The sequence below is a fragment of the Chelonia mydas genome, chromosome 5 (assembly GCF_015237465.2).
Source record: "Chelonia mydas isolate rCheMyd1 chromosome 5, rCheMyd1.pri.v2, whole genome shotgun sequence".
NCBI lineage: Eukaryota > Metazoa > Chordata > Testudines > Cheloniidae > Chelonia > Chelonia mydas.
In genome coordinates, this window is record NC_051245.2 from 65,753,560 (window position 1) to 65,781,525 (window position 27,966).

General features: G+C 39.1%; 1 protein-coding gene across 1 annotated transcript in view; it reads left to right on the forward strand.

The window, feature by feature from the left end:
- LOC122465980 overlaps positions 1 to 22,019 on the forward strand; it is a 62,586-nt gene extending 40,567 nt beyond the window's left edge. Inside the window, exon 3 of the mRNA XM_043547391.1 lies at positions 21,762 to 22,019. Within this exon, the coding sequence (XP_043403326.1) occupies positions 21,762 to 22,019 (258 nt within the window). The remainder of the gene's footprint in view (positions 1 to 21,761) is intronic.
- Positions 22,020 to 27,966: the final 5,947 nt, after the last annotated feature.

Consider the following 27,966-nt stretch of genomic DNA (forward strand, 5'->3'; position numbering starts at 1 on the left):
CTAGAACCTGGGTGTGATTCACAGTTAAAATAATTTCATTTATTGATTGAATGTGCAAACTTTTCCAGCAATTTAAAGTGAGTTTGGGCACAATTTAAAGGACGCAAGAGTACCAGACAAAAAAAGACTTTATAAAGTCCTAGCCGAGTTTTGTCAGAACAAGTTAATAGGATGATAAAATCTAGCCCATAACTTTCCAGGAGTTTCTGAGCATTGCAGTGATACATAATTTTCACTGTGAATGGAGTTACAGTATATATAAAATAAATATATCTTTATAAAGACTTTTCATAGCATCTGAGTCATATAAGTTTACTTTCTTCTTACTTTATGGTAAACATAGCACTTTTAGACAGACTACGACTTGCTTTTTACTAGCATATTTTATTAAGCTTTTCTAGACATTTGTTTGAAAATAGTTTATTTTCTGCATTTTAATAAGTATTTCATATTTCTTCTGTATTCTGGTGACTCTTTTCTTACACTACAAAATCTGTGAAACCTTTCTGAATTATCTGATCACTTGTTGATGAAGTCTTAGTGTCACAGAATAATTAAATGTTTAGATTTCCTTCTAAAAATTCCTTACCATTGTTTGCTTGTACATATTAAACAAATATTGACATGAGGTATTTCTCCACATATTTATTCATTCTGAGAGAATGTTCCAATTTGGATCCTAAAACTTAACTTCATTAGGTAATGTGCTGACTCAAAAGATAACTGATCCAGTCAAATTTTGCTTCAGAGCTGGAATGCAAGATGTTTATTTTGAATTTAATACTCTAAGGGATTGATTCTTTCTGGTAATTAGAGAAGCTCAGAGCAGAAGGTAAAGGATGGAATTGTGGGATGATGGTGGAAGTAGCATCACGGACGAGTATTTAAATTATACACCATTTAGGCCTGACTGTGATCTTACGTACAACACTTTAACTTCACTGGGTCAGTTCTTTGGCTGGTGTTAATCAGTAGGACTCTGTTGATGTCAGTGGAGCTCTGCCAATTTATACCAGCTGAGGATTCTTCACCAAATAGTCACTGAATCTAAAGAGTTAATGCACTTTTAGATTTGATTTTGGTAAGCAGTGAGGGCATTACTGAAGAGCTGGTTGTAGGAAATAACCTTGGATCAAGTGGTCACGTGTTGTTTCAGTTTAAATGGAATGATCGGAGTATCAAAACTAGGTCAGCAATTATGTTGTTTTTATTTCAAAAGAGCAGACTTTGAAAATTAAGGGGATTAGTTAGAAAAGTCAACTGGACTGAAGAGCCAATGACTTAAATGTGAAAGAGGCTGAAAGTCAAGGTGAAAATAACTGTCTAGAATTTGCTTACCTAGCAAGAGGAAAAAACTTGTAGGGAAGGGGTACAGATGTAAATGGATGAATAATCACCTCAAAAAGGTTATTAGGAGTAAGGCAAAAGCTATAGGAAATGGGGAAAAGAGATTGATCAGCAAAGACAGTTGGGCTGCATTAGTGAGAGCATTGCCAGCAGATCAAGGGAAGAGATTATTTCCCTCTATTTGGCACTGGTGAGGCCACATCTGGAGAATTGTATCCAGTTTTGGGCCCCCCACTACAAATTGGAGAGAGTCCAGTGGAGAGCAACGAAAATGATTCGGGGGCTGGAGCACATGACTTACAAGGAGAGGCTGAGGGAACTGGGGTTATTTAGTCTTCAGAATAGAAGAGTGAGGGGGGATTTGATAACGGCCTTCAACTATCTGAAGAGGGGTTCCAAAGAGCTAGGCTGTTCTCAGTGGTGGCAGATGACAGAACAAGGAGCAATGGTCTCAAGTTGCAGTGGGAGAGGTCTAAGTTGGATATTAGGAAAAACTATTTCACTAGGAGGGTCGTGAAGCACTGGAATGGGTTACCTAGGGAGGTGGTGGAATCTCCATCCTTAGAGGTTTTTAAGGCCAGCTTGACAAAGCTCTGGCTGGGATGATTTAGTTGGGGTTGGTCCTGCTTTGAGCAGGGGGGTTGGACTAGATAACCTTCTGAGGTCTCTTCCAACCCTAATCATCTATGATTTTTTATTTATTTCATTGCCATACTTGGGATCAGAATGGAATTTTCCTCAGGTCAGATTATCAGGGACCTTGGGGCAGGAGGGTTCATTTTTCTGTTCAGCTTGTTCATTTGCTGGGATCATCTTACTATATCTCACTGAATAAGTTCCCTGCCATTGCAAGTACCATAGGCAGTGGTGCATCTCAGACCTGCCTGTGACATACAATAGCATCCTGAGGACTGCAATACTTTTATCTATTCTAGACATTGGGCTTGGTGGGGAGGTGGCTGGTTGATGTTTAGTGGCCTGTGATATATTGGAGATTATACTGGATGATCTGTTTGTCCCGCCTAGCCTTAAACACTGTGAATATTGTATTTGATTGTAAAATACAAAATTCTCCTTTCACACTGAGTTTGTTAGTTCCATCAGTCAGCCCAACAAGGAGCAGAGAAAATACCACATACCATGTAATTAAACAACAGAGTTCAAAGTTAAAATATTGCCAGCAAACAGTTAGTGAATGATTTACAGACCAAGAATTATGCACTGAAGAAATTTGCGAGTAATTTCAAATAATGAAAACATTTAAGAGAAATCACCACTCGCTTGCGGACAATTAGCAAACAGAAAAAAGGGGCAACATTTGTCAGTATCGCCTAGCTCTACTAATGGCATTCTATTTTATTCCACAGTGGAGCAAACATAGAGGGGATAATCCTGGAGTCCTTTCTCAGGCAGAGCTCCCATTGATATCAAAGGAAATTTTGCCAGATCAGGTGTGCATGTTCAGACATGTCAGCAAATAACATGTTACAACAAAATCAAGATTTTGCTGCAATTTCATTGTAATTGTATCCCTGGAAGTATTGTTCCAAGCATTTCACATTTGAAAAGAATAGTTCTAACATACATGATACACAGAAATGGTATTAACAAAGGCTACATCTACCCTGCAGTGAAACACCCATAACTGGCCTCTGTCAGCTGAATAGAGCTTGCAGAGCTTAGGCTGCGGGGCTATAAAATTGCAGTGTAGCTGTTTGGGCTTCCCACTCCAGTGGTCCCAACACCGGGGCTCCAGCCCATACCCAAACATCTACACTGCAATTTTGTAGCCCCGCAGCCTGAGCACTGAGAATCTGAGTCAGATGACACAGGACAGCCGTGAGTGTTTAATTCCAGTGTAAAGATTGTCCGGCTATACTGAAAGTAGGACAGGAGACATTACATATGATTTTAATCAGGCAATAACTTTATTATTAGATGTCTGGGACTACACAGCAGATAAAAGTGTACAGTGCGGATAACCCCATGTTCATTCAATAACTTCCGCCAGCCCCCCTCTTTTTCCATCTAGGTCTCCCATCCAATCCATTTCTGGGACTTTATCATCCCCTCCCCTCCATAGAAGGGTTAAGGTGAGCTATAAGAAAGAGAGGTTGGCTCCCTGCCGTACCAATCATAGTAGTCCCCAACAGCCCCCATAGTTCCATTCCTTTAATTAACACTTTCTTTTTTAAGTCCTTTACCAAGCCATTTATCCGGTCACTGTATCCCTTCCCTCTGGAGTACCTGCACTGGACATCCACCCTACACTTATATAATGAGTTGCGACAGATAGCCTAACTCCTTCATGCTGTACGTCAACAAAGCCACTGTGGCGAAGGTGCAAAAAACCCAGCAGCAGCTAGGCCAATCTGGTGGTAAGGGAAAAATTCCTAAAAAGGGACAGCTAGTGCAATGCCCACAGCAGGTCTTGACCACCTAAAGGGAAGGGAGAGTGGGTGCTGCCCCTTTTAAATCCTTCCACCCATCCAATTTCAGGGGATGAGTCAGAGTTGCTCCTTGGCCCCTTTTGCAGCAGTTTGACCTCTCTCTCCCCCTCCCCAGCCATAATGCACTGTTCCCTTAATTCAGCCAGCCAGACAAATTACCCCCACCCTGATTAAAGGTGAGGTGCAGTCATACACAAAGATAGCAGCCAATGTACAGTTGTTGCCTTGCATCTGTTAATAGAGTAACAAACATCCTTATGATTAGGAAGAAAGATTTGTTCATTATATAATTATCCTTTCTGATTTTTATGCTGTTTTTCATGTAGACTTTTCAGCTCTAATATGTTTTATGTATATTTAACTTGAAAAATGTCACTTGGCTTTAGTTATGTTCAGTAATACAATCAGAGCATACTTACCATAGATATACCTAAATTATGTGGCACTATTTCTAGACCGTCTGAGTGTTCTGTAAAAAATATACTCTTATCAGACTTATACTCCATTCCTTATTAAGGCAAAACTCTCATTGATCAGACCCAAATCCTCATCCACATCAGCAGTAGAGTAAAATTGAAGAAGCAGGGCCACATTTCTTGGTATTTTGGACATCAAGAAACCAGATCGTGATGATTGGGAGAATGGGTTGATAGCAATGGAGTGTGCCTTGCACCTGGAAAAGAATGTGAATCAGTCACTCCTTGATCTGCACAAGCTGGCAACTGACAAGAATGATCCTCATTTGTGTGACTTCATTGAAACACAGCCTGATTCTACAACACAGTAACAACTAGAGGAGCTCTAATGTCTGTCTTGGTCATACATGCTAGTTCTTTGAGCTCCATGATTATGACTTTAAAGAGGTTCCAAATTTTATGGGAGAAATTAAAATAAAATTAGATGAGCCAGTAAACAAAACAAAGCAATATTTTGTTTAATAAACCTTCATGAATAGAAATTGAATTGTGCAGCCTTAAAAGAGGACTAAGACCTACTTTTTCACTGTCTTTTTCTTTCTTTGTGATTCCACGACCATGGTGGGAAAAAAGTGATAGCTGTGTGTGTCCCAAGAGAACACTTAGTTCATTTTTTCAATCTTGTAAATCTCATTTGCTCAGACGTCTATAATGAGATAGAGGTAGCTTACAATAATTTACATTTCAATCTCTTAAATGCACATGAAGTGGAAAACAGTTCCTTGACAATAAAATTTTATTAGCTGAGCTAAGTGTAATTTACAGTTAATATATGAAAAACTTCTCAGTTCACTTCATTCTGTCTGATAAAGCAGGATGAGCAATATATTAACATAACAGATCTGTGAAGTGGTTAACACTGTTTACTTAACATGTCTATTACACACAGAATTTTTGCCTGAGATTTTTGCAAGGAGAATGGAATCAACAATTGACAGTTATTGATTTGGCAGCAAGGTGATTTAACTATTTTTAACTTCAGTGAAAATCAAAAGTCAATTAAACTGACTTCCCAGCTGAGCTGCATGTCTTTGACAGCAGGGTCGGGGAAGACTACTAATATTCGGGTAGGCCATGCTTGAATGCAAAGGAATCAGTTTGCTTTAGTATAATATAATCTTAAGAGAACATCTTTCATTTTCTCCTTGCTGTTTGCAGACCGGAGTTAGTAGGAATCCATCTTGAACAAATAAGTAGGCTTCAAGTGTTCAACAGTTGTAACGTGGTTGAATTCCTAAACTTCTTGGGCGATACCAAGATGACAAATTAAAAGCTTATCTTCAACTCTGTTGAAAAGCAACAGTTTCACAGACAAGATGGTTTTTATTTTCTCTTAATAATAACTTTAGTAATAAAGTTTTCCATTCAGTTTAATAATAACTTCAGGTTACCAAATTATAGCTCTACTGTGAAAAGAGATTATATGAAAATGGCACTTCCTTAGTCAATTAGGGATGCTCCCTATGTGGATTCAGCCACATTTTCTTCTTTCCCTGATTAAAATATATATTTAATTGTTTTGTACTCCTGCTACTGCAGCAGAGCCAAGACAGCTCCGAAAGAGAGAACTGAGGGATTTTTTCTGGCTCATGCAACATCAACACCATAAATTCTAAGTTCTGATGCAGAATCCTTATTGTGGATGACATATTAGCCAGAAAGAACCCATTCTAGAATGAGTTTGTAGAGCTGCTGTTAGCAAAGAATATATATTTTTCAAGATGGTAAGGGGCATTTTCCTTACATTTTTTGGTGAAAACAGAACACTGAAAAATCTCAGACAAAACTGAAAATGTTGACATGAAAATGCTGCTACACTGCCTCATGGGGTTGTTGAATGCTTCATGCTCCCATTTTCTTCTATGAACCAGGATCCTTGGTTGGACTACATCTCCCATGATGCACCATGGTCTCCCCTCAAGCTAAGTCACTGTGATGCGTATAGGGAGACCCTGGCCATGGTGCATCATGAGATATGAAGTCAAGCTACAGAACCTGTCCCACAATGGAGAAAAGAAGAATGGGTCATAAGGCATTCAAACAACAATTCCCATGAGGCACTATGGTGGCTTTTCCAAATAGAAATGCTTTGGGTTTTGGTGGAATTTTTTTTCTTTTCAGCCAAAAGTCAAAACCTTTTCAGTTTTCAGGTATTTTATTATTTTGTTGAAAAGTCATAATTTTCCACTATGCTAGGGCTTCTTTATGCCACATTGGCTGATACAAAGTGGGTTTAAACCTTGCACAGCAAGAAGATCACCTGAGTGTAGATGAATCTTCCAGTGGCATAGAGCCAACAAAGTGGCTTCTAAGCACCAAGCGATCCCTTCAGTCAGGTCAACAAGTGTTGTTGGGAGAAAGAAAGCATGGCCAGGAAAAAGGGGCTTGTCTGTGGTCATCCCTAGTCATGACAAGGGTATTTTGTGGTTATTTGCATATGACACACTTTTAGATCACCCTTCAGGATACTCTAAGTTATACCTTGTGATAGGAAAAGCGACAGCTGACCTAGGAACAGGTGATTTCAAGCCACCTTTGCAACCCCTCTCATTGGTTGCACTGTGAGCTCTGCAGGTTCAGCCAACAATCGTGGCATACAATTTTTGTTTCTTAAACTTGTTTCTAATTTATTTGTGGGCTTATTTAATTATTTAAAGGTACCGGAAAATATTTGAATGGTGGCAGTATTGCTTCTGAACTACTGTGTGCTAATTTTAAAACACTTGGAAAGAGCTGTAGTCTGGTAATTTAGCTTTGTTGTGGCCATAATAGCTGGTAATATAAGACCAGTGGAGAGAATCATGGAAATTAGAGAAGAGACCTCATTCATTTTGTCTTACAGCCAGTGCAGGATATCTGTGTACAGTATTATCCCAGGTGTTGTGTCCAATCTAGTTTGAAATGCTTCAAGCACAGAATACAGCAAGCATAGAGAGTTGAGAATTTAGTAATAGAACCCTATTTTAACACTTTCATTTGGTTGCTAAGTTAAATGGTAGTTGCATCTAATTGGGAATGATGAATTACAACATCAATGATCCTTTAAAAGTAATAGTCGCTACTGCTCTTTGTCATGGTTTACGTTTTAATGTTGCTCGGGCCAGTGGTACATTTATGTAGTAAACACAAAGGGAGTAAAGATTCTGCAGTCTTTCTTGTTAGCAACAATTGGATTATGATAGTTGCACTTGATGCCTTTTTATTATTACAGGAGCTCTCACGCCAGTTTTGCTTGTATAACCTGTCAATATGATTTGTAGGAGTTTTACTACACCTAGTTTACACAAAATAGATGTATATTATAGTCCTGTCAATGGCCTTCAAGTGCACTGTTCTTCTTAAACAGATTTACCAGGCATCTCACATGTGTTGTTTTACATAATAAAGTGGCACATTGTAAGGTGAATGAAATATGTCAGAAATCATTACAAATTTTGCAAACCCATATTAAACGTCTTAAACCATTGTGGAACCTCAAAACCATAAAAATGCAATAAGAATGAATTTTATTTTATACCTGAATTTGTTTTCAAAAACTCCTTTTGTTTCTTCACTTAATAGAAGAGGAACTTTAAAAATATAACTTTAACCCCTTCACTGCTCAGAAACACACATTAAGACCCAGATTCACCACTGCTCATGTAGGGAGGTGGAAGCTGAACTTCTCTGTTCTAGCAAGAGCTGCTACATCCCCAGTGGGATACACAAATCTCCCCACCAAAGGGATTAGATTCTGCAGCATGATACATCCACTTTCTGTATGGATTCCAGCTGGAAATAGTCAGCAGAGAATTATCCTTTTAATGAGATCACAGCATGTTACCACAGAGATGACTGTGATGCCACAAATTCAGTCTTACGACCTCACTGCTGGATCAGTTTAGAGCCTTTGCTTTAAGCATCTAGCCCTGGCAAAGGAAAAATATGGAAAGATTTAGAAGGTAAATTGATGTATGTTGTAATCTATTTTAACAGTTTTCTGCAATATGAAAGTTACTCTTCCTAACAGAGATATATTACTAATGAAAAGATACCAGTTACCCATCTGTGCCCAAATATAGCATTAAAAAGGGCAAAATTCCTGGGAAGTAAGAATCCCATCCCCCACCCACATAACTATGTTAAAGTTCCCCAGACCTTGGGTGCAAACAAAGAAGGGTGAAGACAGCAGCTGCTGGGCAGATAGTGCTTTTCTCTCCCCAAGCAGATGGGCAGTGTGGGATCATGAACAGGGGAATGGACCAAGCCCTGGTTCTGTTAAACACACATCCGTCTATCATCCTTCAGGGCTGAGCTGGCACAAGGGGCATAGAAAGTATGCTCCAGTCAGCAGAGGGCTTCACGAAATTATGCCCCAGAGGTACAAGGAAGGAACAGGAGTGTTCTGAATTCATCAACAGGATACCTCTTGAGTGGATATAGCTAGTCATTGTTCAAAATCCCAACTGGCACCTAAATATATCTATATTACTCTAACTCCAATTTTCAGAGCCACATAGCCATTTTTTGTGTAGCCAGTAGTGCAACTCTATGAGCCAACCAGCAGAGATCAGTCATGTAACAAGGCAGTTTACCTCATTTATGACTGAATGTCTCATGTTCACAATATGTCTCTTCTCAAAGTATGGGAATTCTTACATTATGCCTGAGCTTGGGTCTTCTCCCATGTAATAGCACTATACACTGGCTCCAGTCTGCCACACCAACTGCCAATTCCTTTTCTTTATACTTCTGTCTCTCTTCTTTGGATTTTTTAAAAACTGGGTTTATTATCCTCTATTTTACATGAACTGTAAGCAATAATTCATATAGACCTTACAAAATAACTGAGAACCATGTCAAATTTGTTTTGTGACTGGGCATCTGGTCTCTGAAATTCAGAACAGTAGAACTACACTCTTTGGCTTCTTCAGTGACTCTTCTTTGTTCCTAATTTTTCAATTTCCCTTGTACAGTTCACATTCTGTTAGAACGCATAACAGATTGGTGCAGATTGAGAAATAAATTGTTGTGACTCATTTAATCTCTTAATCAACTATTAAAGAGATTACATAAGGTCTTGCTTACAACCACATTTTCATGACCAAGGTGTAGTAAGAAAATGCAGTAACATCTAGACATAGTAAGAGCCCAGTTAGCCTGCCTTTCAAAAGTCTGTCTAACTCCCATAACCCGCTTTGCAATTTGTATAGTGTACATTGTCATTAAAAATCCAAAACCAACTCTTTGTTATCCCATCTGCCTGAGCAATGCATTAAAGATACTGCATCTGTGCATGAGGATTTACACCCAACCTCATTCTTCTGGCATTCAGAATACATACAGAATTTACAAACCAATTTAAACCTACTGCTTATTCTTGAATGTGCCTCCAGTGCTAAAAAGTAGCACAGACTGTCTTTTACACTAGTGGACAGAGTAATCTCAGTGGCTTGTTTACTTCTAGATGTAGACTCCTATCAGTTCCTTAATCCATATGCATGAGGTCCATCAGCCATCGCTTATTACATTTTAGTTAAGAGTCTCCACATTCAGTTTCACGAGTATATTTGTAAAGCTCAGATTCTGAGCACTTTAATTTTTGAATTACAGGTGCCATGGATACCTGTCTGAGTGTTACCATAATACAATTCAGACAAATGTGGGGAGAAATTCTGATATTCATCACCAGAAGTATATTTTAAAAAAAATACTTATTCAAAATACTTAATACTGAATACATAAGAGGAGGAGCTGTTCTTTCCCCCTGCCCTTTGCAGCATGACTGGGTCATTCACTTTATCCACAAGAGCAGGGGTCGGCAACCTTTCAGAAGTGTTGGTGCCGAGTCTTTATTTATTCACTCTAATTTAAGGTTTTGCGTGCCAGTAATACATTTTAACGTTTTTAGAAGGGCTCTTTCTATAGGTCTATAATATATAACTAAACTATTGTCGTATGTAAAGTACCTACGGTTTTTAAAATGTTTAAGAAGCTTCATTTAAAATTAAATTAAAATGCAGAGCCCCCTGGACCGGTGGCCAGGACCCGGGCAGTGAGTGCCACTGAAAATCAGCTCGCGTGCCACCTTTGGCACGTGTGCCATAGGTTGCCGACCCCTGCACTATGGGTTGGAGATGGAGGAATGTTAGTCTTGGGAAAGCTCCAGGAGTGAAAGTAAGATAGAGGACTTACCGGTACACCAGAGTCCTGAGCAGGGGGCATGGCCTCAACCAGAAGAGGCGTGGCCTCAACCGGAAGAGGCGGGGCCTTAAATCCCTGGGCCCTTTAACTCTTGATTTAAAGGGCCAGGGCTCCAGCTGCAGTAGTGGCAGCTGGGAGCCTGAGGCCCTTTAAATCACCCCCAAGCTACCAGCTGCAGAGGCGGCTGGGAGCCCCAGGGCTCGGGGGCGATATAAAGGGCCCAAGGCTCCAGCTGCCGCTACCACAGCGGAGCCCTGGGCCCTTTAAATCACTGAGGAGCCCTGGGGCCTCCCGACTGCCATCGCTACCCCGGGGCTCTGGGCTCTGGCAGAGCTTTAAAGGGCCTGGGGCTCCACTGTGGTAGCAACTGCCAGAGCCCCGAGCCCTTTAAATCCCTGCCTGAGCCCTGCTGCTCGAGCCCTGGGGTAGCGGTGGCCGGGCTCCATCGGGGATTTAAAGGACCCCAGGGCTCCAGCCGCCTCTACCGCCCTGGCCCTTTAAATCCCCTCCGGAGCCCCGCCGCTGCTACCCCAGGGCTTCGGCAGCAGGGCTCATGCGGGGATTTAAAGGGTCGGGACAGTAGCAGTGGCTGGAGCTCCGGGGCTCTTTAAATCCCCACCAGAGCCCCCCCACCCTACCCCAGGGCTCGGGCAGCAGGGCTCAGGCGGGGATTTAAAGGGCTCGGGGCTCCAGCCGCCGCTACCGCCCCGGCCCTTTAAATCCCCTCCGGAGCCCCGCCGTCGCTACCCCAGGGCTCGGGCAGCAGGGCTCAGGCTGGGATTTAAAGGGCCCCGGGGGGGTAGCAGTGGCTGGAGCTCCGGGGCCCTTTAAATTCCCGCCGCAGCCCCGCCGCCGCTACCCCAGGGCTTTAAATTGCCCTCTGGGAAAGCCAGTCCTGGTACAGTGCACTGGCTCTTACCGGTATGCCGTACCAGGGCGTACCGGCTTACTTTCACCTATGGGAAGCTCAGATCATGCAGAATGGCTCTAAGGCATTGCACTGAGAGCCATTGTGCATCATTGTTCATATGTAACAAACGGTGATAACAACACAGATACCTCCATAGTCAATGGAGATCAATCCTTGGACTTTCAGCACAATTTGAACTAAAGAAGTAACTCCAGTTTCCGTCAGAAAGTAGCAGAATCATATCCTCACTGGACCCAGCCATTAGAGAGAGAGAGAGAAATTATTACATGTGCCAAACCATTGTATTACTAATAGGGAGCATGATTCTGCTCTTACATCAGTTTCTCAACTGATTTAACACCAATTTGAGAGGAGAAGCAGGCCCATAAATCATTTCTTTAAAGATTTTTCATACAGTCTGACTACAAACTCTAGAATAAACGTCTTAGTTTACAAATACCCATGTTGCATGCTTGTTGGCTGCTTAGATATAGATATAGATATATAAAATGAATTTACTATTAGTCTTTCCACCATGAATTTCAGCTGCCAACATCTTCTAAATAAGAGGGGAAACTTAAGGCTGTGATGCTATATATTAGCAGTTAAGTGGCATATTAAGCCTGCATTGCCCCAAAAAGAATGACTGAACTTTTTGGATACCTATGGGATGATAGCAGAGCCATTGCCTTGTATGGATTAGGGATCCTAAAAAATAGTGCTTCTGGGAAAGGAGGTACCAGAATCATTTATTTAAGTTTTGCTATACCTAAAGGTGTGTACTACTGAAGAAACACCTCCAGGCATGGTGTTAATTTAGTGGAACAGAAGGAAGGTATTTGGTGGGGGCGGGGAATAACTGGTAAACTCAGAATGAATCCTGATATTACCAGATAATGAAATGCTGTCGTACTTGGATTTTCTGCCATATTACACATGACAAATTAAATACATGTGCTTGCATATGAGCCAGTAGGAATGCTTGGGGGATATCTTAAGACAGTGGTTCTCAATCTTTCCAGACTACTGTATCCCTTTCAAGAGTTTGATTTGTCTTGCGTACCCCCAAGTTTCATCTCACTTAATAACTACTGGCTTACAAAATCAGACATAAAAATACACAAGTGTCACAGCCACACTATTTCTGAAAAATTGCTTACTTTCTGATTAAAAAGAAAAGGAGTACTTGTGGCACCTTAGAGACTAACCAGTTTATTTGAGCATGAGCTTTCGTGAGCTACAGCTCACTTCATCGGATGCATAGCATATCGTGGAAACTGCAGAAGACATTATATACACACAGAGACCATGAAACAAAACTTCCTCCCACTCCACTCCCCCGCTGGCAACAGCTTATCTAAAGTGATCATCAAGTAGAGCCATTTCCAGCACAAATCCAGGTTACCAGGTTACCTGGATTTGTGCTGGAAATGGCTCTACTTGATGATCACTTTAGATAAGCTGTTGCCAGCGGGGGAGTGGGGTGGGAGGAAGTTTTGTTTCATGGTCTCTGTGTGTATATAATGTCTTCTGCAGTTTCCACGATATGCTATGCATCCGATGAAGTGAGCTGTAGCTCACGAAAGCTCATGCTCAAATAAACTGGTTAGTCTCTAAGGTGCCACAAGTACTCCTTTTCTTTTTACGAATACAGACTAACACGGCTGTTACTCTGAAACCTTACTTTCTGATTGTTTACCATATAATTATAAAATAAATAAATTGGAATATAAATATTGTACTTACATTTAGAGCAGTATAAACAAGTCATTGTCTGTACAAAATTTTAATTTATACTGACTTTGCTGCTGCTTTTTATGTAGCCTGCTGTAAAACTAGGCAAATATCTATATGAGTTGATGTACCCCCTGGAAGACCTCTGAGTACCCCCAGGAGTACATGTACCCTTTGCTGAGAACCACTGTCTAAAGACAGTCAAAAATGAAGTTTTAAAATTTCCATGGAATCAATTTTTTATATGTTTTTGAGTTTTTAATGAAATCCCTTTAGATGGAGGGATGGAAGTCAGGCTTCACTCAACCCCCTTCTCCTTTCCATGCAGCTGCCAATCAGACTGAGCAAGATAGTGTTGCAGCAGAATATGAAATAGCAAAGAGTAACATACAAAATGATGTTGAGCTGGCAGGAGTTGTGTAGACATCAAAGAAGCAGGAAGTAGCTAACAAGGGGCATAAAGGAGTGAGAGGTCTGAAAAAAGAGAGAAGATCCAAAGCAGGGAGAAAATAAAAAGATCTGAGGGTCTGGAGAGATGAGATACAGGGCCTGACCTCTAAGAAAGGGATATATGTAAGAGACAGATACTAATAAAAGGAAGGGAGACAACTTGAGAGAAGATATGTAGAAAAGAGTGAAAGAGAAGACTTTAATAAAAGGGAGAGTGAGGTAGTAGAAGAATAGAGGTCTGAAAGTGGAGAGACCCAGCCCTAGAAAGTTAACAGTGAGGATCAGTATTGCCAAAGAGATATAACTTTGGATGGCTTGTTTGGGCAGTGGGAAAATGAGGTATGACAGGTTTGTCTTTTTCACTCCACAAATAAGATGTTATCAGACGAGCTAGAAACGTATATTTTTTCACTACAAGAAACTTTCCAGTTTAAAAAAAAAAATCTGAAAAATGTGGCAAGCTTAAAAATGTATTAGAACATATGTTTCAGTACATATGTTATTGAGACTATTGTTTAGTGCACCAAAAGTGATTGTCTTCTTATTCTAGATGGAATTTCAAGTCCAAGAATCCAGTGGGGATCTTCTCTGACATTTCGAAGTTGTTCAGAGGGAGAAGTAGTAAGAACTTGGAAAACTCTTCATAACAGAAGGGATCCAGCTGGTAATTAACAGAACCAGATTCTCAGTCAAAACAAGAGGGTGGTAAGAAACCAATGTTTGGGAGAATGCATAGCACATTAGTAAGGTATGTGCTATGCATACGCTGGCAGATATTTTTATTCTTGTTGTTCATATAATGTATTGGTTTTATCTATGCAAACAAAGATTACAACAAAAATATAACGTTGCAGAGCACAACTCACCAGTGGCCTAATGCTGAATTTGTGCAATGTTGTCATTTGTTCTCCAGTTCAGAATACAGAAAATTCAAAGCAAAAACAAAGACAACAACAACAACCCCCACCCCCCAACACACACACACACACACACAGCTTGGGTGAGCAATTTACAATATTTCAACTGCTTGACACTTTACTGCACACCAAGATATGTTGCTGGAGCAAGAAGGACCCAGTCTTATAAAAAAATTTCCATCGTTGGATGGCTGTATATTTGGATGGCGTGATATTAATTGGACTGGGCAATGTTATACATAAATTACAGATGAATAATGATGCAGATTAATTATGCTACAAAGGAGACAGATGACATTTTATGTTTTATGTATTACCTTCAATATTGCTATGAAATAAACAGTTTTCTTATTTCTCATACAAATATCCAATATGTTGTTTACAGACTAAACAAAACCTCATGTAATGTCTGGCAGTTTTGCCTGCCACAAATAAAAGCTTTCCATCTGTGCAAGAACTATAACAAAAAATATTTAGAAAGACAGCTGATTACACTTTAGGGTTGATTCATTCACTGTACTTTATATTTCTACTGGAGTTAATGTAAAGCTGAAAGTGAATTATTGAATTTTGGGTGCTTTATTAACATTAGAGTCCATGGCTAATAGCAACTTCAATTTTCAGGGATTCTCTTTTGAAGAATACAAACTACTGACTGTATGACAGTGATGTCATACCCAGATGTTGTTCCACTGGATATTGGTAATGATACTTCTGCAGTGGGCAGTGTGAGTATGCATGTGTGTGTTTTAGGGGGGCGGGGGGAGATATCAGAGAAAGAAATCGAGTGCATGGAACAGACTAGCCAAATAGACTACACAATTGATTTTGCAAGGCTTTTTATCATTTTGGTTAATTTCTATGGCTATTTTGGAATCTGCTTTTTTAATACAATAAAAATTCACTTCACTAACATGATAGAAAGTCACTAATGCTACATGACTTTTATCATATTAGTACCTTTCTCGTGATATTAGAAACTCAGCAGAGGACAGAAAAGTCACTGATCCTATAGCACAGTCACTAATAGAATGTAGCAATTGCCAGTATGTGGTGAAATATCTATTCTATTGTAAGCCTTAAAGATTTTGTTTGTTACATACTGTACTCTTTGGGCAAGATCCTCAGCTGGTGCAAATAAATGTAGTTGAACTCTAGCTGAGGACTGATCCTTTGGGACTTTGCAGTCAAATTCTTTCAACAATTAAATGGGAAATGATCCCACAATTTATAAAATGATACTACATGTTTCCTTCATTCCATTTTGCAAAATTGATTTTAAAGAACAAGCGCCGGGTCTAAAGTCCATTGTAGTGAATGGAAAAACTTCCATCGAATTCAGTGGGCTTTGAATCAGGCCCTTAATCAACTGATATCTCACCAATGTACTGATGTTCCTCTAGTCACAAAAGGGCAGACTCTCAGCTAGTGCAAATTTTCATATCCAAATTGATTTCAGTGGAGCTATGATAATTTATTCTAGACCTAAAGTCTAGACACTTTGTAATGATTTAAAATGTTGTTTTGTCAATCCTATAGCAAAATCACTAATACTTGGTCTTAAAAATATCTTTTAGAAATCTAGGTGACTTTTTTCCTTTGATTAGTCAATAATGTCACTTTATCTATGTTTAATCTTCAAAATATGCAGAAAATATTCTAAAGCATTCCTGCCTTTGTGGGTATTTCACAGACATGACTTGAATCAGTCTGCGAATGACTGGTTATTTCTGAAAGTGAGTTGATATTTAGCCGTAGGAGTGCCATTGGTAGAATGTGGAATCTTACGTCCTTCAGAACCACAGTTGTAGCCAGAGTATCCAAGTATAAACTAAAGCTATGGAAGATGGGACAGCAAGGAACAAAAGAAGAGCAGCTAGTCCTACAAAAAAACAGAGTTGAGAGCCCCAGGAAGACCGAAGATGGCTAGTCGAAGATTTGAAGTGAGAACAGAAGACAAGAAGACTTGAAACCAGAAGGAATAAAAAAGGGGAAGGCTGGAGAATCTCACCAACACCAGGAAAAGGCTAGTCTACATGACTGGGGATTCCCTACTAGGAAGAACCAGAGCTGATCCAGAAAACAGCAGTATGTTCTGTTTGCTGGGAGCTAGGATACAAGATATAGATCTGAGGCTAAAGAGGATCCTAATGGGAGCAGGAACAAATGATACTGCTAGATTCTCAATGGGACACATCAAGTAAGACTATATCAGACTGGGGAAGATGCTTAAAGGAGTGAAGGTTCAGATGATCTTCAATGGGATTCTGCCTGTCACTAGAGGAGGAGAGTGAAGGTAAAACAAGATTATGATGATCAATAGATTGCTCAGGCAGTGGTGCTGTAAGGAAGGCTTTGAGATGTTCGACTGCAGGGAGTCATTCACAGGCAGGGGGCTGTTCTCATAGGATGGACTCCACCTTAGAAGGGAGGGAAATAGACTTCTGGGATGGAGGCTGGAACAACTGATTAAAAAAGCATTAAAATAGGAACTTAGGGAAACAGTTGGGAGATGTTCCATGCAATCTCCATGCCTGATTCTAACTGACTGGGAGGAAAATCAAGTAAAAGTTTATACAGCAATGGAGAAAGGAAAAGAAGGTAGGAGAATGGACAACAAGAGGAAAGATAGTGCCAATACCACTGATAGTGACAGTCAAGTAAGTGATACGGGCAGTAAAATTACTGTATCTAATTTAGTGAAGAATTTGAGAAAAGTCAAGCAGAAACAACTAAGATGTCTGTTCACCAATGCAAGGAGTCTGGGTAACAAAATGGAGGAACTAGAACTAATGTAAGTGATCCCAGATATAGGGATTACAGAAACATGGTGGAATAGTAATCTTGACTGGCTCTTTAGCCATATAAATAAAAAGAAAACAAAGAAAGAAGAAGTGGGACCGCTAACATTGAGGATAGGGTGGAGATTAAAGATAATATAGATATGGCTCAACATCTAAACAAATACTTTACCCTTATTAAAAACTGAGGCAACAAGAAGCTTGGGGGCAGTGACAGGGTGGCAAATTGGAATGAGGATATAGAAGTAGAAATTAAGATCAAACAGATTAATGAGACCAAATCAGGGTCCCAGGATAATCTCCATCCAAAAATATAAAAGGGGAAGGGAGGGGCACATGAAATGTCAAGCCTAATAGCAAGGATTTTTAATGAATCTGTAAACTTGGAGGTCATATCCTATGACTGGGGAATAGCAAATATAGTACCTATATTTAAGAAAGGGGGAGGGGAAGCAATCCAGGAAACTATAAGTCTGTTAGTTTGACCTCAATTGTATGCAAGGTCTTAGAACAAATTTTGCAAGAGAGAGCAATTAAAGACATCAAGGTAAATAGTAATTGGGATAAAATAAAACATAGTTTTACAAAAGCTAGACCATGCCAGACCAACCTGATCTTTCTTTGAGAAGATAACTGATTTTCTAGACAAAAGAAATAGAGTAGATCTAATCCATCTAGATTTCAGTAAAGCATTTGATACAGTTCCACATGGGAAATTATTAGCTAAAATGGAGAAGATGGGAATTTATATGAGACTCAAAAGGTGGCTAAGAAATTACTTAAAGGGGAGACTACAACAGGTCATGCTGAAAGGTGAACTATCAGGCTGGACAGAGATTATTAGTGGAGTTCCTTAAGGATAAGTCTTGGGACCAGTCTTATTTAACATTTCCATTAATGACCTTGGCACAAAATGTGGAAATGTGCTAATAAAATTTGTGGATGACACAAAACTGGGAGGTATTGCCACTAGAGGAGAACTGGAATAACAAACAAGAATACTTGGACAACCTCGAAAACTGGAGTAATAGAGATGGGAGGAAATTTAATAGTTCAAAAGCAAGGTCATGCACTTAGAGACTAACAACAAGAGTTTTTGCTATAAACTGGGGATGTATTCTTTGGAAGCAACAGAGGCAGAGAAAGACCTGGGTATATTGGTCAATCACTGGATGTCTATGAGCCACCAATGTAATGCAGCCATGAAAAATGCAATCGTAGGATGCACCCCGTGAAGTATTCCAGTCGAGATAGGGAAGTTTTATTGCCAGTATACTAGTCATTGGTGAGACCTCATTTGGAATACTGTGTGCAATTCTGGTCTCCCATGATTAAGAAATATTAACTCAAACTGGAATAAATGCAGAGAAGGGCTACTTGGATGATCAGAGGCATGGAGAACCTATGTTACAAGAGGAGACTTAAGGAGCTTGTCTTGTTTAGCCTAACAAAACAAAGGCTGAGGGGAAAGATATGATTTCTTTCTATAAATACATGAGAGAGGTAAACACTAGGGAGGGGGAGCAGTTATTTAAGCTAAGGGCCAATGTTGGCACAAGAACAAATGGATAAAAATTGGCCATCAATAAGTTTAGCTTGAAATTAGACAAAGCTTTCTAACCATCAGAGGAGTGAATTTTTGGAACAGCCTTCCAAAGTGAGTAGTGGGGGCAAAAAACCTAACTTGTTTCAAGACTGAGTTTGAAAAGTTTATGGAGGAGCTGGTATGAAGAAGTTGCCTACAGTGGCATATGGTCTGTCCAAAACTGCAATTAGCAAATATCCCTAATGGCCAGAGATGGGGCACTAGTTGGGGAGGCTCTGAGTTATTATAGAGAATTGTTTCCAAGGTGTTTTTCTTACCCATATGTTTAGGGTCTAACCAATTGCCATATTTGGGGTGGGGAACAAATTTTCCCTAGCTAAGATTGGCAGAGACCCTCTGGGTTTTCACCTTCTTCTGCAGCGTGAGGCATGGGTCACTTGAACTAATGTTTGAACTAGAGTGAATAGTTAATTCTCTGAAACTTGAAGTCTTTAAATCAAGATTTGAGGACTTCAGTAACTCATCCAGAGATTATGGACCTCTTACAGGACTGGGTGGGTCAGATTCTGTGTCCTGCAATGGGCAGGAGGTCAGACTAGATGATCATGATGGTCCCTCAGGCCTTGAAGTCTGAGTCTATAAGACACCTGGACCCTCCAGCTTCAGGCATTACTCTGTTGGGTGAGAGGAAGAAATTTGCCCTATAGACAGGTAATTCTATAGCTACTTACTGCAGGATTTCTTCCTCTGAAGCAACTGTTGCTAGTCTCTTACAGCCTATTTCCAGGAGTGGTCCTTTTCAAAATTGTGCTTCTGGGAAGACTTTCATGTGCAATTCTGATTAGCTGGTAATATACTTTAGATCAACAAAGCACAGCCTTTTGGAGGTGAAACAGTAATAATAACTGCCCATTGGAATGTAGGTATTTTGAAGTCAACCAATCCTCAAGCTTCAATGTATATCTTACATCCTGCACTAATTAAGTGGAATGCTTACTTCTAAATTTGTATGACACCCAGTGGTCACTGATCACTATGAAATTGTCAACATTTTTGTCTTGAATTTGTCATCTTAAATTGTATTGGAATGTTTTGTGCAATCCTACCAGCGAGTGGGGGGGAGGAGGCAGGGGAGAAAATTGACTCTCACCTAGCTACCAATATATTGGTTGCCTTAATTGTCTTTAGAGATGTAGTCTCAATATTTGCTTCAATCAGGAGTGATTTGACTCTTCCTATTTCAGCCATTCAGCTGGAACATAAATATGTCAATTGACATTGAGACTGATAATGCCCTGTCTCTTTTGAGGCAGAGAGCTAAGTAAGATTGATGCCTTCCCAAATCATTAGATGATAAAGTTAACCAGAAATTGTTGCTTTACTCAATATCTTTAATCAACCTGATAATGATATTAATTTGATTTGTTATTAATCAACTTTCTTTTAATTTGTATATATTATGCTTTTTACCAGTTATTTAGTCTTTGCTAATTAATTGTATTAAATTGAAAACTTGTGTGGTTTGATGCTTTAGTCACCAAACATCAGGATTCCAGACATCAGAAGTCCCATGATAGATGATGGAATCAACTCTATGACCCATCTAGTGATGATCTACAGAACTGCTCTATACTCCTCTCATAATTGATACCCAAACACAGACACTGTGAGCTTTTTGAAGGCAGGTTGACTTATATACTATGATTTCTTTCAATACACAGTGTTGGTTCTAGAATGAGGGCCTCGGGTGATACTAACCAGTCATGCTGAGCAGTTCCCCATAATGAGTCCATATTCCTCACAAATTTGTGTAAGGTACATTTTGATCACTAACACATCAGAATTTTTGTGGTTTGTAGCTGAAATGTATACAGTCGCTAAACTAAGTCAATTTCAGATTGGAGTAGTATATTGGCTATCTAAACAAAAGTCCATGAAGTATATGATGGGACTGTATAATACAACAACAAAAAAGCAGAAACAGGAGCCCTATCATCAAATGTGTCCCAGAACCTTGTTTCTCAGAACTGATTCTTTTTGGCATTAATCTACCTTTGACCTGGTTTGTTAAGCTACACAAGTATGTGAAGAGTACAGGATGGTGTTTAAAAGAATGTGCAGAAATTTTCCACTATAGATCACACACAATAAAACATACACATGCACAAAAATGGTAAATTGGAAAATGAGGCCACACGCATTTGCAGATTTCAAGTGTGTACAAAAACACACAGATGAATACAACTGTTGTGTAATCAATACAAATATACAAAATACTTTTAACAAAGGGCATTCTAGCATGTTGACTTGTATTAGTTGACTTCTGTACAGTTTGTCTGTCAGGCACCATTTTCCGCACACTGAAGCTAGTCTCTTGGTCTTGCTCAAATGGAAACATTTTATGCAAAATGATCTTTATATCCCTGTCTGACCCTTGCTTTCAGCAGCTATGGTTTTCCCCTCACTATGCTCCACCAGAGCCTGTGCCATCAAACTCTTAGGTAACTTAGCACTAGTAATAACAGGCCTCTCTTGTTATGCAATTTGCCAACATTCCTGTCCAAATAAAACAAATATTAGTTCCCATCTCTTACAGTATGAAACTGCTGCCATTTGGTTCCCTTTTTTGTTTATTTATAATAATCTTGTTTGGAAAAGATCTCTTTATGGAAGTTGGATCAATCCCATAAATCTGAAAGAATGATCAGGAATAAGAGTTCCTCTTGCCAACACTTAATTTCAGAGCTCTATGATAATCAGAGGACAATAACTTGATCACAGTATTTTCAGAATCAGTGGAAATAGAGATGCTATAGTTATCCTGATGATTCACCTCCTGCCTACCCCACAAATGCAAACCAGTGAAAATTACAAAAGAATTTGTCAGAAATAGTATGTGGTTCCTAATTTTAGACTCATTTGGTGTGTATTTGTATTGCTTCTCTAGACCCTAATAAATGCACTAAGAGATTATAAGGAGAAAACAAAAGAAATTGTGGAAAAGCAGACTTTCTTTGACATTGCAACAACAACTAATAGTGAAAATGTACAAACAATAGGACAACCATTACTGACTTCAAAACAAGAAGATGGCACCACAATGATGAAATCATCTGAAGTCATGGCTAAGTCATTCATGATTTCTATTTATTCCGCAGCCTCACAGGGAGGAGCAACAAGAGCTAACAATAGCATCCCTTGGTAAAGATTAGATAGGAATATCAGAGTAACAATATGCAAAAGAAAAAAACAAACCACCTGGGCATCTGAAGGACTGTGCAAATTACTAAACAGTCACACTCAATTCCCATACAAATGGAGTAGCTCTTTTCACCATCTATACGTAGTTCAGTCACATTGGAATGCTCATGAAAATCAGCCATTGGAACTCCTAATGGTTATGGAAATAGGAGAACAAGACCAGTGCCTGTGCTTAAATCTTGCACACCATACGAAGTGTTCAGCATAGTTTGCCACATAATTTCTAGACAAATCTGTAGTCAATTAGCATTTTTAAATGTGGTCATTTGCTGCCATCTCTTTAATGTCACCAGGAAGTAACAATTTACAACAACAAAAGGAACAACCGAGTGGTTTAACATCTGGAAAGAAGTTCAGCAAGGCAGCACTATGCCACTGCATCTGTTTGGGATTTATAATGAAATAGTAATGCATGTCGATCTTGATGGTTACAATGGTGGAATTCAAATTCGAGGAAGCAGCTGCCTGTAATCTCAGGTATGCTGATGATGTCGTCCTTATCCCTGAGTCTGAGGAATCTCTTCATGAGCCAGTAATGAGAGTAGCTGAAGCTAGTTTTAACTGAGACTACATGGGAATGTAAAAAAGACAAAGGAGCAATATATATGATCGGAAAACAAAATATTCCAACAATAGTACAAAATGGATTCGAAGAAGTCAAACAAATTCCTTAATTAGCTTCCTCATGTATGAGTGAAACTTTCAGCTATATCAAAAAGACACTGGTATTTGGCTATTCAGGATATATATAAACAAAAAGAATTTGGAAGAAAACTGAATCCTTTTTTGTATCCAGTGATGTGTCTAGCCTGATAGTCATCTGTAACTCATGGAAAGATAGAAACTTCATTTTCACACTTATTTCATTCTCCTGGTTTACATGATTATAAATATACACAAGACAATTACAGCTTTGTCTCTTATATTCCTGTTATGCATAGTTTATTTTGTGTAACATATATGTATAGAGTATGACCGGTGAAGATACTATACCTCGTAGTATTTTCCGTATTGAGGGGGGAGAAACCCACAGTGTGAGATTCCAAACATATTTGTATACTGTAAGAGCAATTATTTCATCTCTATATCAAAAGAAACCAGACATGATACTAGCTGGCAACTTGAAAACATAACAAACTGCTACCTACCAATAAACACAGCTGGAGAATCTGCATTCCGTCAGACTCCACTTACAAAATGCATAGCTTGCTACCAGGAAGCCTGAGAATAAACCTTCTATTTAGAAGAGTAAATATTGTATGGTCTAGTAGTCTGACTAGACGAGAAGAAGGAAAAAAGGATGGAGAGAGAGAGAAGTCTTGCATGAGTAATAAATGGAACAAAAAAGGAAAAAATGTTGGATAAATGAGCAAAGAAAGTAGATTATGATAAACATTCATTGCTGATGGACTAATTTTTAAGATGTAGAGATTCAAATCTTGTCAGTTGTTGTAAATCAGAATAGAGACATTGACTTCAGTCAAACTACACCAGTTTACACCAGCTGAGTATCCAAGGTGGATTAAGCTAAATTGGAAAGAGTCACTCTCATTCTGGAGCAATTGTGTCCCCACACGGGATTATATTAAAATACCTATTCTGGAATAATAACTATTCCAGAATAGTTATTGCAGTAAATTTCCAAGTGTAGAAATGCTCTGAGTTATTTCATTCTGGGAGTAAAAGATAACCAGGAACAGAATTGTGACATTCTGAGTCCCAAATTCTTCCCATACCTGCTCCTGGGGTTGCACAGCTAAATGCTGCCATTTGCTCAGGACATAGATTGCACCCTCAGCAAATTTGCAGACGACACTAAGCTGGGGGGGAAAGGTAGATACGATGGAGGGTAGGGATAGGGTCCAGAGTGATCTAGACAAATAGGAGGATTGGGCCAAAAGAAATCTGATGCAGTTCAACAAGGACAAGTGCAGAGTCCTGCACTTTGGAAGGAAGAATCCTATGCACCGCTACAGGCTGGGGACCAATTGGCTAAGCAGCAGTTCTGCAGAAAAGGACCTGGGGATTACAGTGAACAAGAAGCTGGATATGAGTCAGCAGTGTGCCCTTGTTGCCAAGAAGCCTAACAGCCTATTGGGCTACATTAGTAGGAGCATTGCCAGCAGATCGAGGGAAGTGATTATTTCCCTCTATTCGGCACTGGCGAGGCCACATCTGGAGTATTGCATACAGTTTTGGGCCCCCCACTACAGAAAGGATGTGGACAAATTGGAAAGAGTCCAGTGGAGGGCAACAAAAATGATCAGGGGGCTGGGGCACATGACTTATTAGGAGGGGCTGAGGGAACTGGGATTGTTTAGTCTACAGAAGAGAAGAGTGAGGGGGGATTTGATAGCAGCCTTCAACTACCCAAAGGGGGGTTCCAAAGAGGATGGAGCTCGGCTGTTCTCAGTGGTGACAGATGACAGAACAAGGAGCAATGGTCTCAGGTTGCATAGGGGGAGGTCTAGGTTGGATATTAGGAAACACTATTTCACTAGGAGGGTAGCAAAGCACTGGAATGGGTTACCTAGGGATGTGGTGGAATCTCCATCCTTAGAGGTTTTTAAGGCCCCATCCTGGCTGGGATGATTTAGTTGGGGTTGGTCCTGCTTTGAGCAGGGGGTTGGAGTAGATGACCCCCTGAGGTCTCTTCCAACCCTAATCTTGTCTGATTCTATGGTATACTGCCCATACTGAGGGCAAAGAGTCTTTCTAGACCCTGATTTTTTAAAAAATCAGTTTGTTGAAGAATTGAGCAACTAGGCTGCAGAATCTATACATTTCTTTTGGCCATTTTGGACTATCGGAATTTTTAAAAAGTAAAAAAAAAAAATTTCCAGGTGCTGTTCTTTGCTTCTGTGACTCATAAACTATATTGTTAAAACCTAAATGTAAGAGGCTTTTAAATTGCTTTTCCAAACTTGAAAAGAAATATCTTAATGACCCAGAAATCAAATTTTAAATGTCATTCTGCTAATATTCAGCACATTACTCATTCTTTGGTATTATCCAACATCATTAATGTTTGACACAATGACAATTAAATACATCGTGCAATGTACTAAGTTCCAGTAATAATATTTGATCATAATGTAAGGGTAATTTGAACAAATAGCATAATGACATGATGCAACATAATTACCAAATGGGAGAACTAGATGGCATAAAATAATAACTGACAGAACTTCACTCACCCCTCACATCAGACCTTTTCTGTGAGTCTGGAAAAACTTATGTTCACTTTTCTTTAAAACATTGTGCACATTTTTCTGTGTGGGCCTGGTGGCTTGATCCAACCAGCACTGAAATCAATGCAAAGGCTGTCATTGACTTCAATGGGCTTTCCATTAAGCTCTGAAACAGGTAGTGCACAAATTGCTTTGTATGTATTATAGATCCATTTATGTACACACATGGACATTTGCATGTGAAGCTGCAGTAATTGCATATGGAAATAGTGTGAAAATTTAGAGACTAAAATATAGACCCTGATATTAAAAATATGTATGCACATGTGAATCATGTGCATCAACTTAAGCACATGCATACTTGCTTACATGATTAATGTCTTAGTTCATAACATTTTGTGATACATTTTCTTCTTATCACTTTTACATATATAAGTTTACAGAGTTAGACTTGAAAGACAAGAGCCCACAGTTTGGTGACAGAACAATAGAGTTGTCAAAAAAAAGAGGACATTTTGAAAAAATGTTTTTCAAACTACCCTCCTTTTTTTTTTCTTCAAAACTCAAATTGAAAATTTGAATTTTAGATCATTTCTACCAGCTATAGAAATGGTAGAAATACTGGGGAGAGGGTAAAATGTAAGAACAAGTTGTCAATTTTCTTGAATTTGTAAAATTTTTTAATTAAACTTTAATCAATTATTAACCAGTTCTATTAAAAATGCCTAGTCGGGTAAGTCAAGGGAACATGGTTAATATCATTGTACGTGACTGGCCCAAGTGGATAAGATGACTGGTCTTTGAAGAATGGTCTTTTGCCCATGAAGGTGATTACTGAATTCAACAGTCGATGAAAATTCAGTTTTATCACCTTTTTTTTCCTTGGGCAATTTGTGGATGTATATTCCTTAAAAGCATATTTTATTTCTTTACAAATTACAAGTAAGTGACCTCATAAGAAGAGGTATAAGTTAGAAATAGACTAACACCAAACCATCTTCGCAACTGGCATATGAATCACTATGTGGTTTTGAAATTTGTAGGTTATGCCTATCTCTGCTGCATGTCATTTAAGAAAGTCACTTTTATAAACACGAGGTCTGATTCTCCTTTGAGACCAGAGTAAATCAGGAGTAGCTCCATGTAAATCATTTGAAGTTACAATAATGTAAAATCACAGTAAGGGACTAATCCAAAGCCCTGTAAAAGTAAATACAAATCTTTCCATAAATGTAAATGGGCTTTAGATCAGTTCTTAGGTGACTTGAGAAGCAGGCTCATTATCTTTTGGCTTGTGTTCTGATGTTTTCTTTCATTCTGGCTTACACAACCTGAAAAGATGCTGCAGCAGATCTACACTGCATCACTATCCTGGCCTCCCCACTCCCACACTGTCTTTTTATGCCAGTGTCATGTTATTAGTATCAGTGGGTCAGGTCCTGCTGCCACTGAAGTCAAGGGCAAAATTCCCATTCACTTTGACAGGGCAGGAAGAGGCTCACTGGGAGCTCAGCATGCTGATCAAGGACAGTCTGCTGCCTTTAAGGATGTTCATTATGATAAAATATATGCATTACATATCACAGCTGAGAAGTGACTGGGAATATGGAATTGGACTGCTCCGTAGACAGGACTTAACAAAAGCAAATAGGTTAAATATTCAACTGACCTGCAGTATTTTTAATTACCCTTCATATCATTTTACATGAATGGCAGAGCCCAATCAAACTATTATATCACCAAACCTAAAGTGAGAGGAACACCTAGGGCCATTTGTGTTTCATCTCTCCCGCACACTTGTGTTTCATCTCCTCCCACCTCCCACTCAAATGCTCCAAGTAAAATGAATTTTTTGATTTTTTTTCTTCCTTCACTTAGCTTGAAATCCTTTATGTTGAAAATGTCTCTAAAGGAATCACCAGTTTTTAATGCAAAGTTCTCCCCTCAAGGAAAAGACTCTAATTTTTCATTTTTCTGAGGATAAAAATATTACTCTCTATCAGGAATGTTCCATCTCTTCTATTGCTGGGAGTCGGGGGGAGGGAGAGAAGTGGAACTTCTTTAATATAGCCCAATTCATCAAACTGATTTTTTCTTGCTCTAGGTTATTTCTCACTGATATTCCCTTTGGTTGCTATGAGTTTTTAAATTAGTGTTTCATACATCTATGTAGCACAAATTATTTAGCTAACTATTACCTTTCATTTGTATTCATTATGTGTTTGTATGACTTTATCATTGCTCAGCATTATTACACCCGTAAGAGAATGATTTATATTGCCATAGACACACAGATAAAAGTATTTCATTTTGAAATCAGAATCTTTTCATAATCAGATGAAGAAATGAAGCATCAGTGTAAATAAAGTGTTCTTATTTATCTCGGCATTTGTTCTGTGTATGCTGTTATTCTACTGCAGCAACAAAGTCCAGTTTTTCCTTTTATTTTAACCTGCACAGTTCATTTGTAATCAGTCTTACAGGCATCTAATATTAACGATCAACTACTGAAAGATCAGGAAAAAAATATGGTTGAATGGTAGTAAGCACAGAAACTTTACATCTTGATTAAATTACAGAGCCCTCAGACTAATTATTGTGGACATTTTGTTTTTTGCTCTGGATTTTTTCTTCATTCTCAATTTTTGGAAATCATGAATATTTCCTTTGCATCTCACCCTTTGAAAGCACAATCCCACC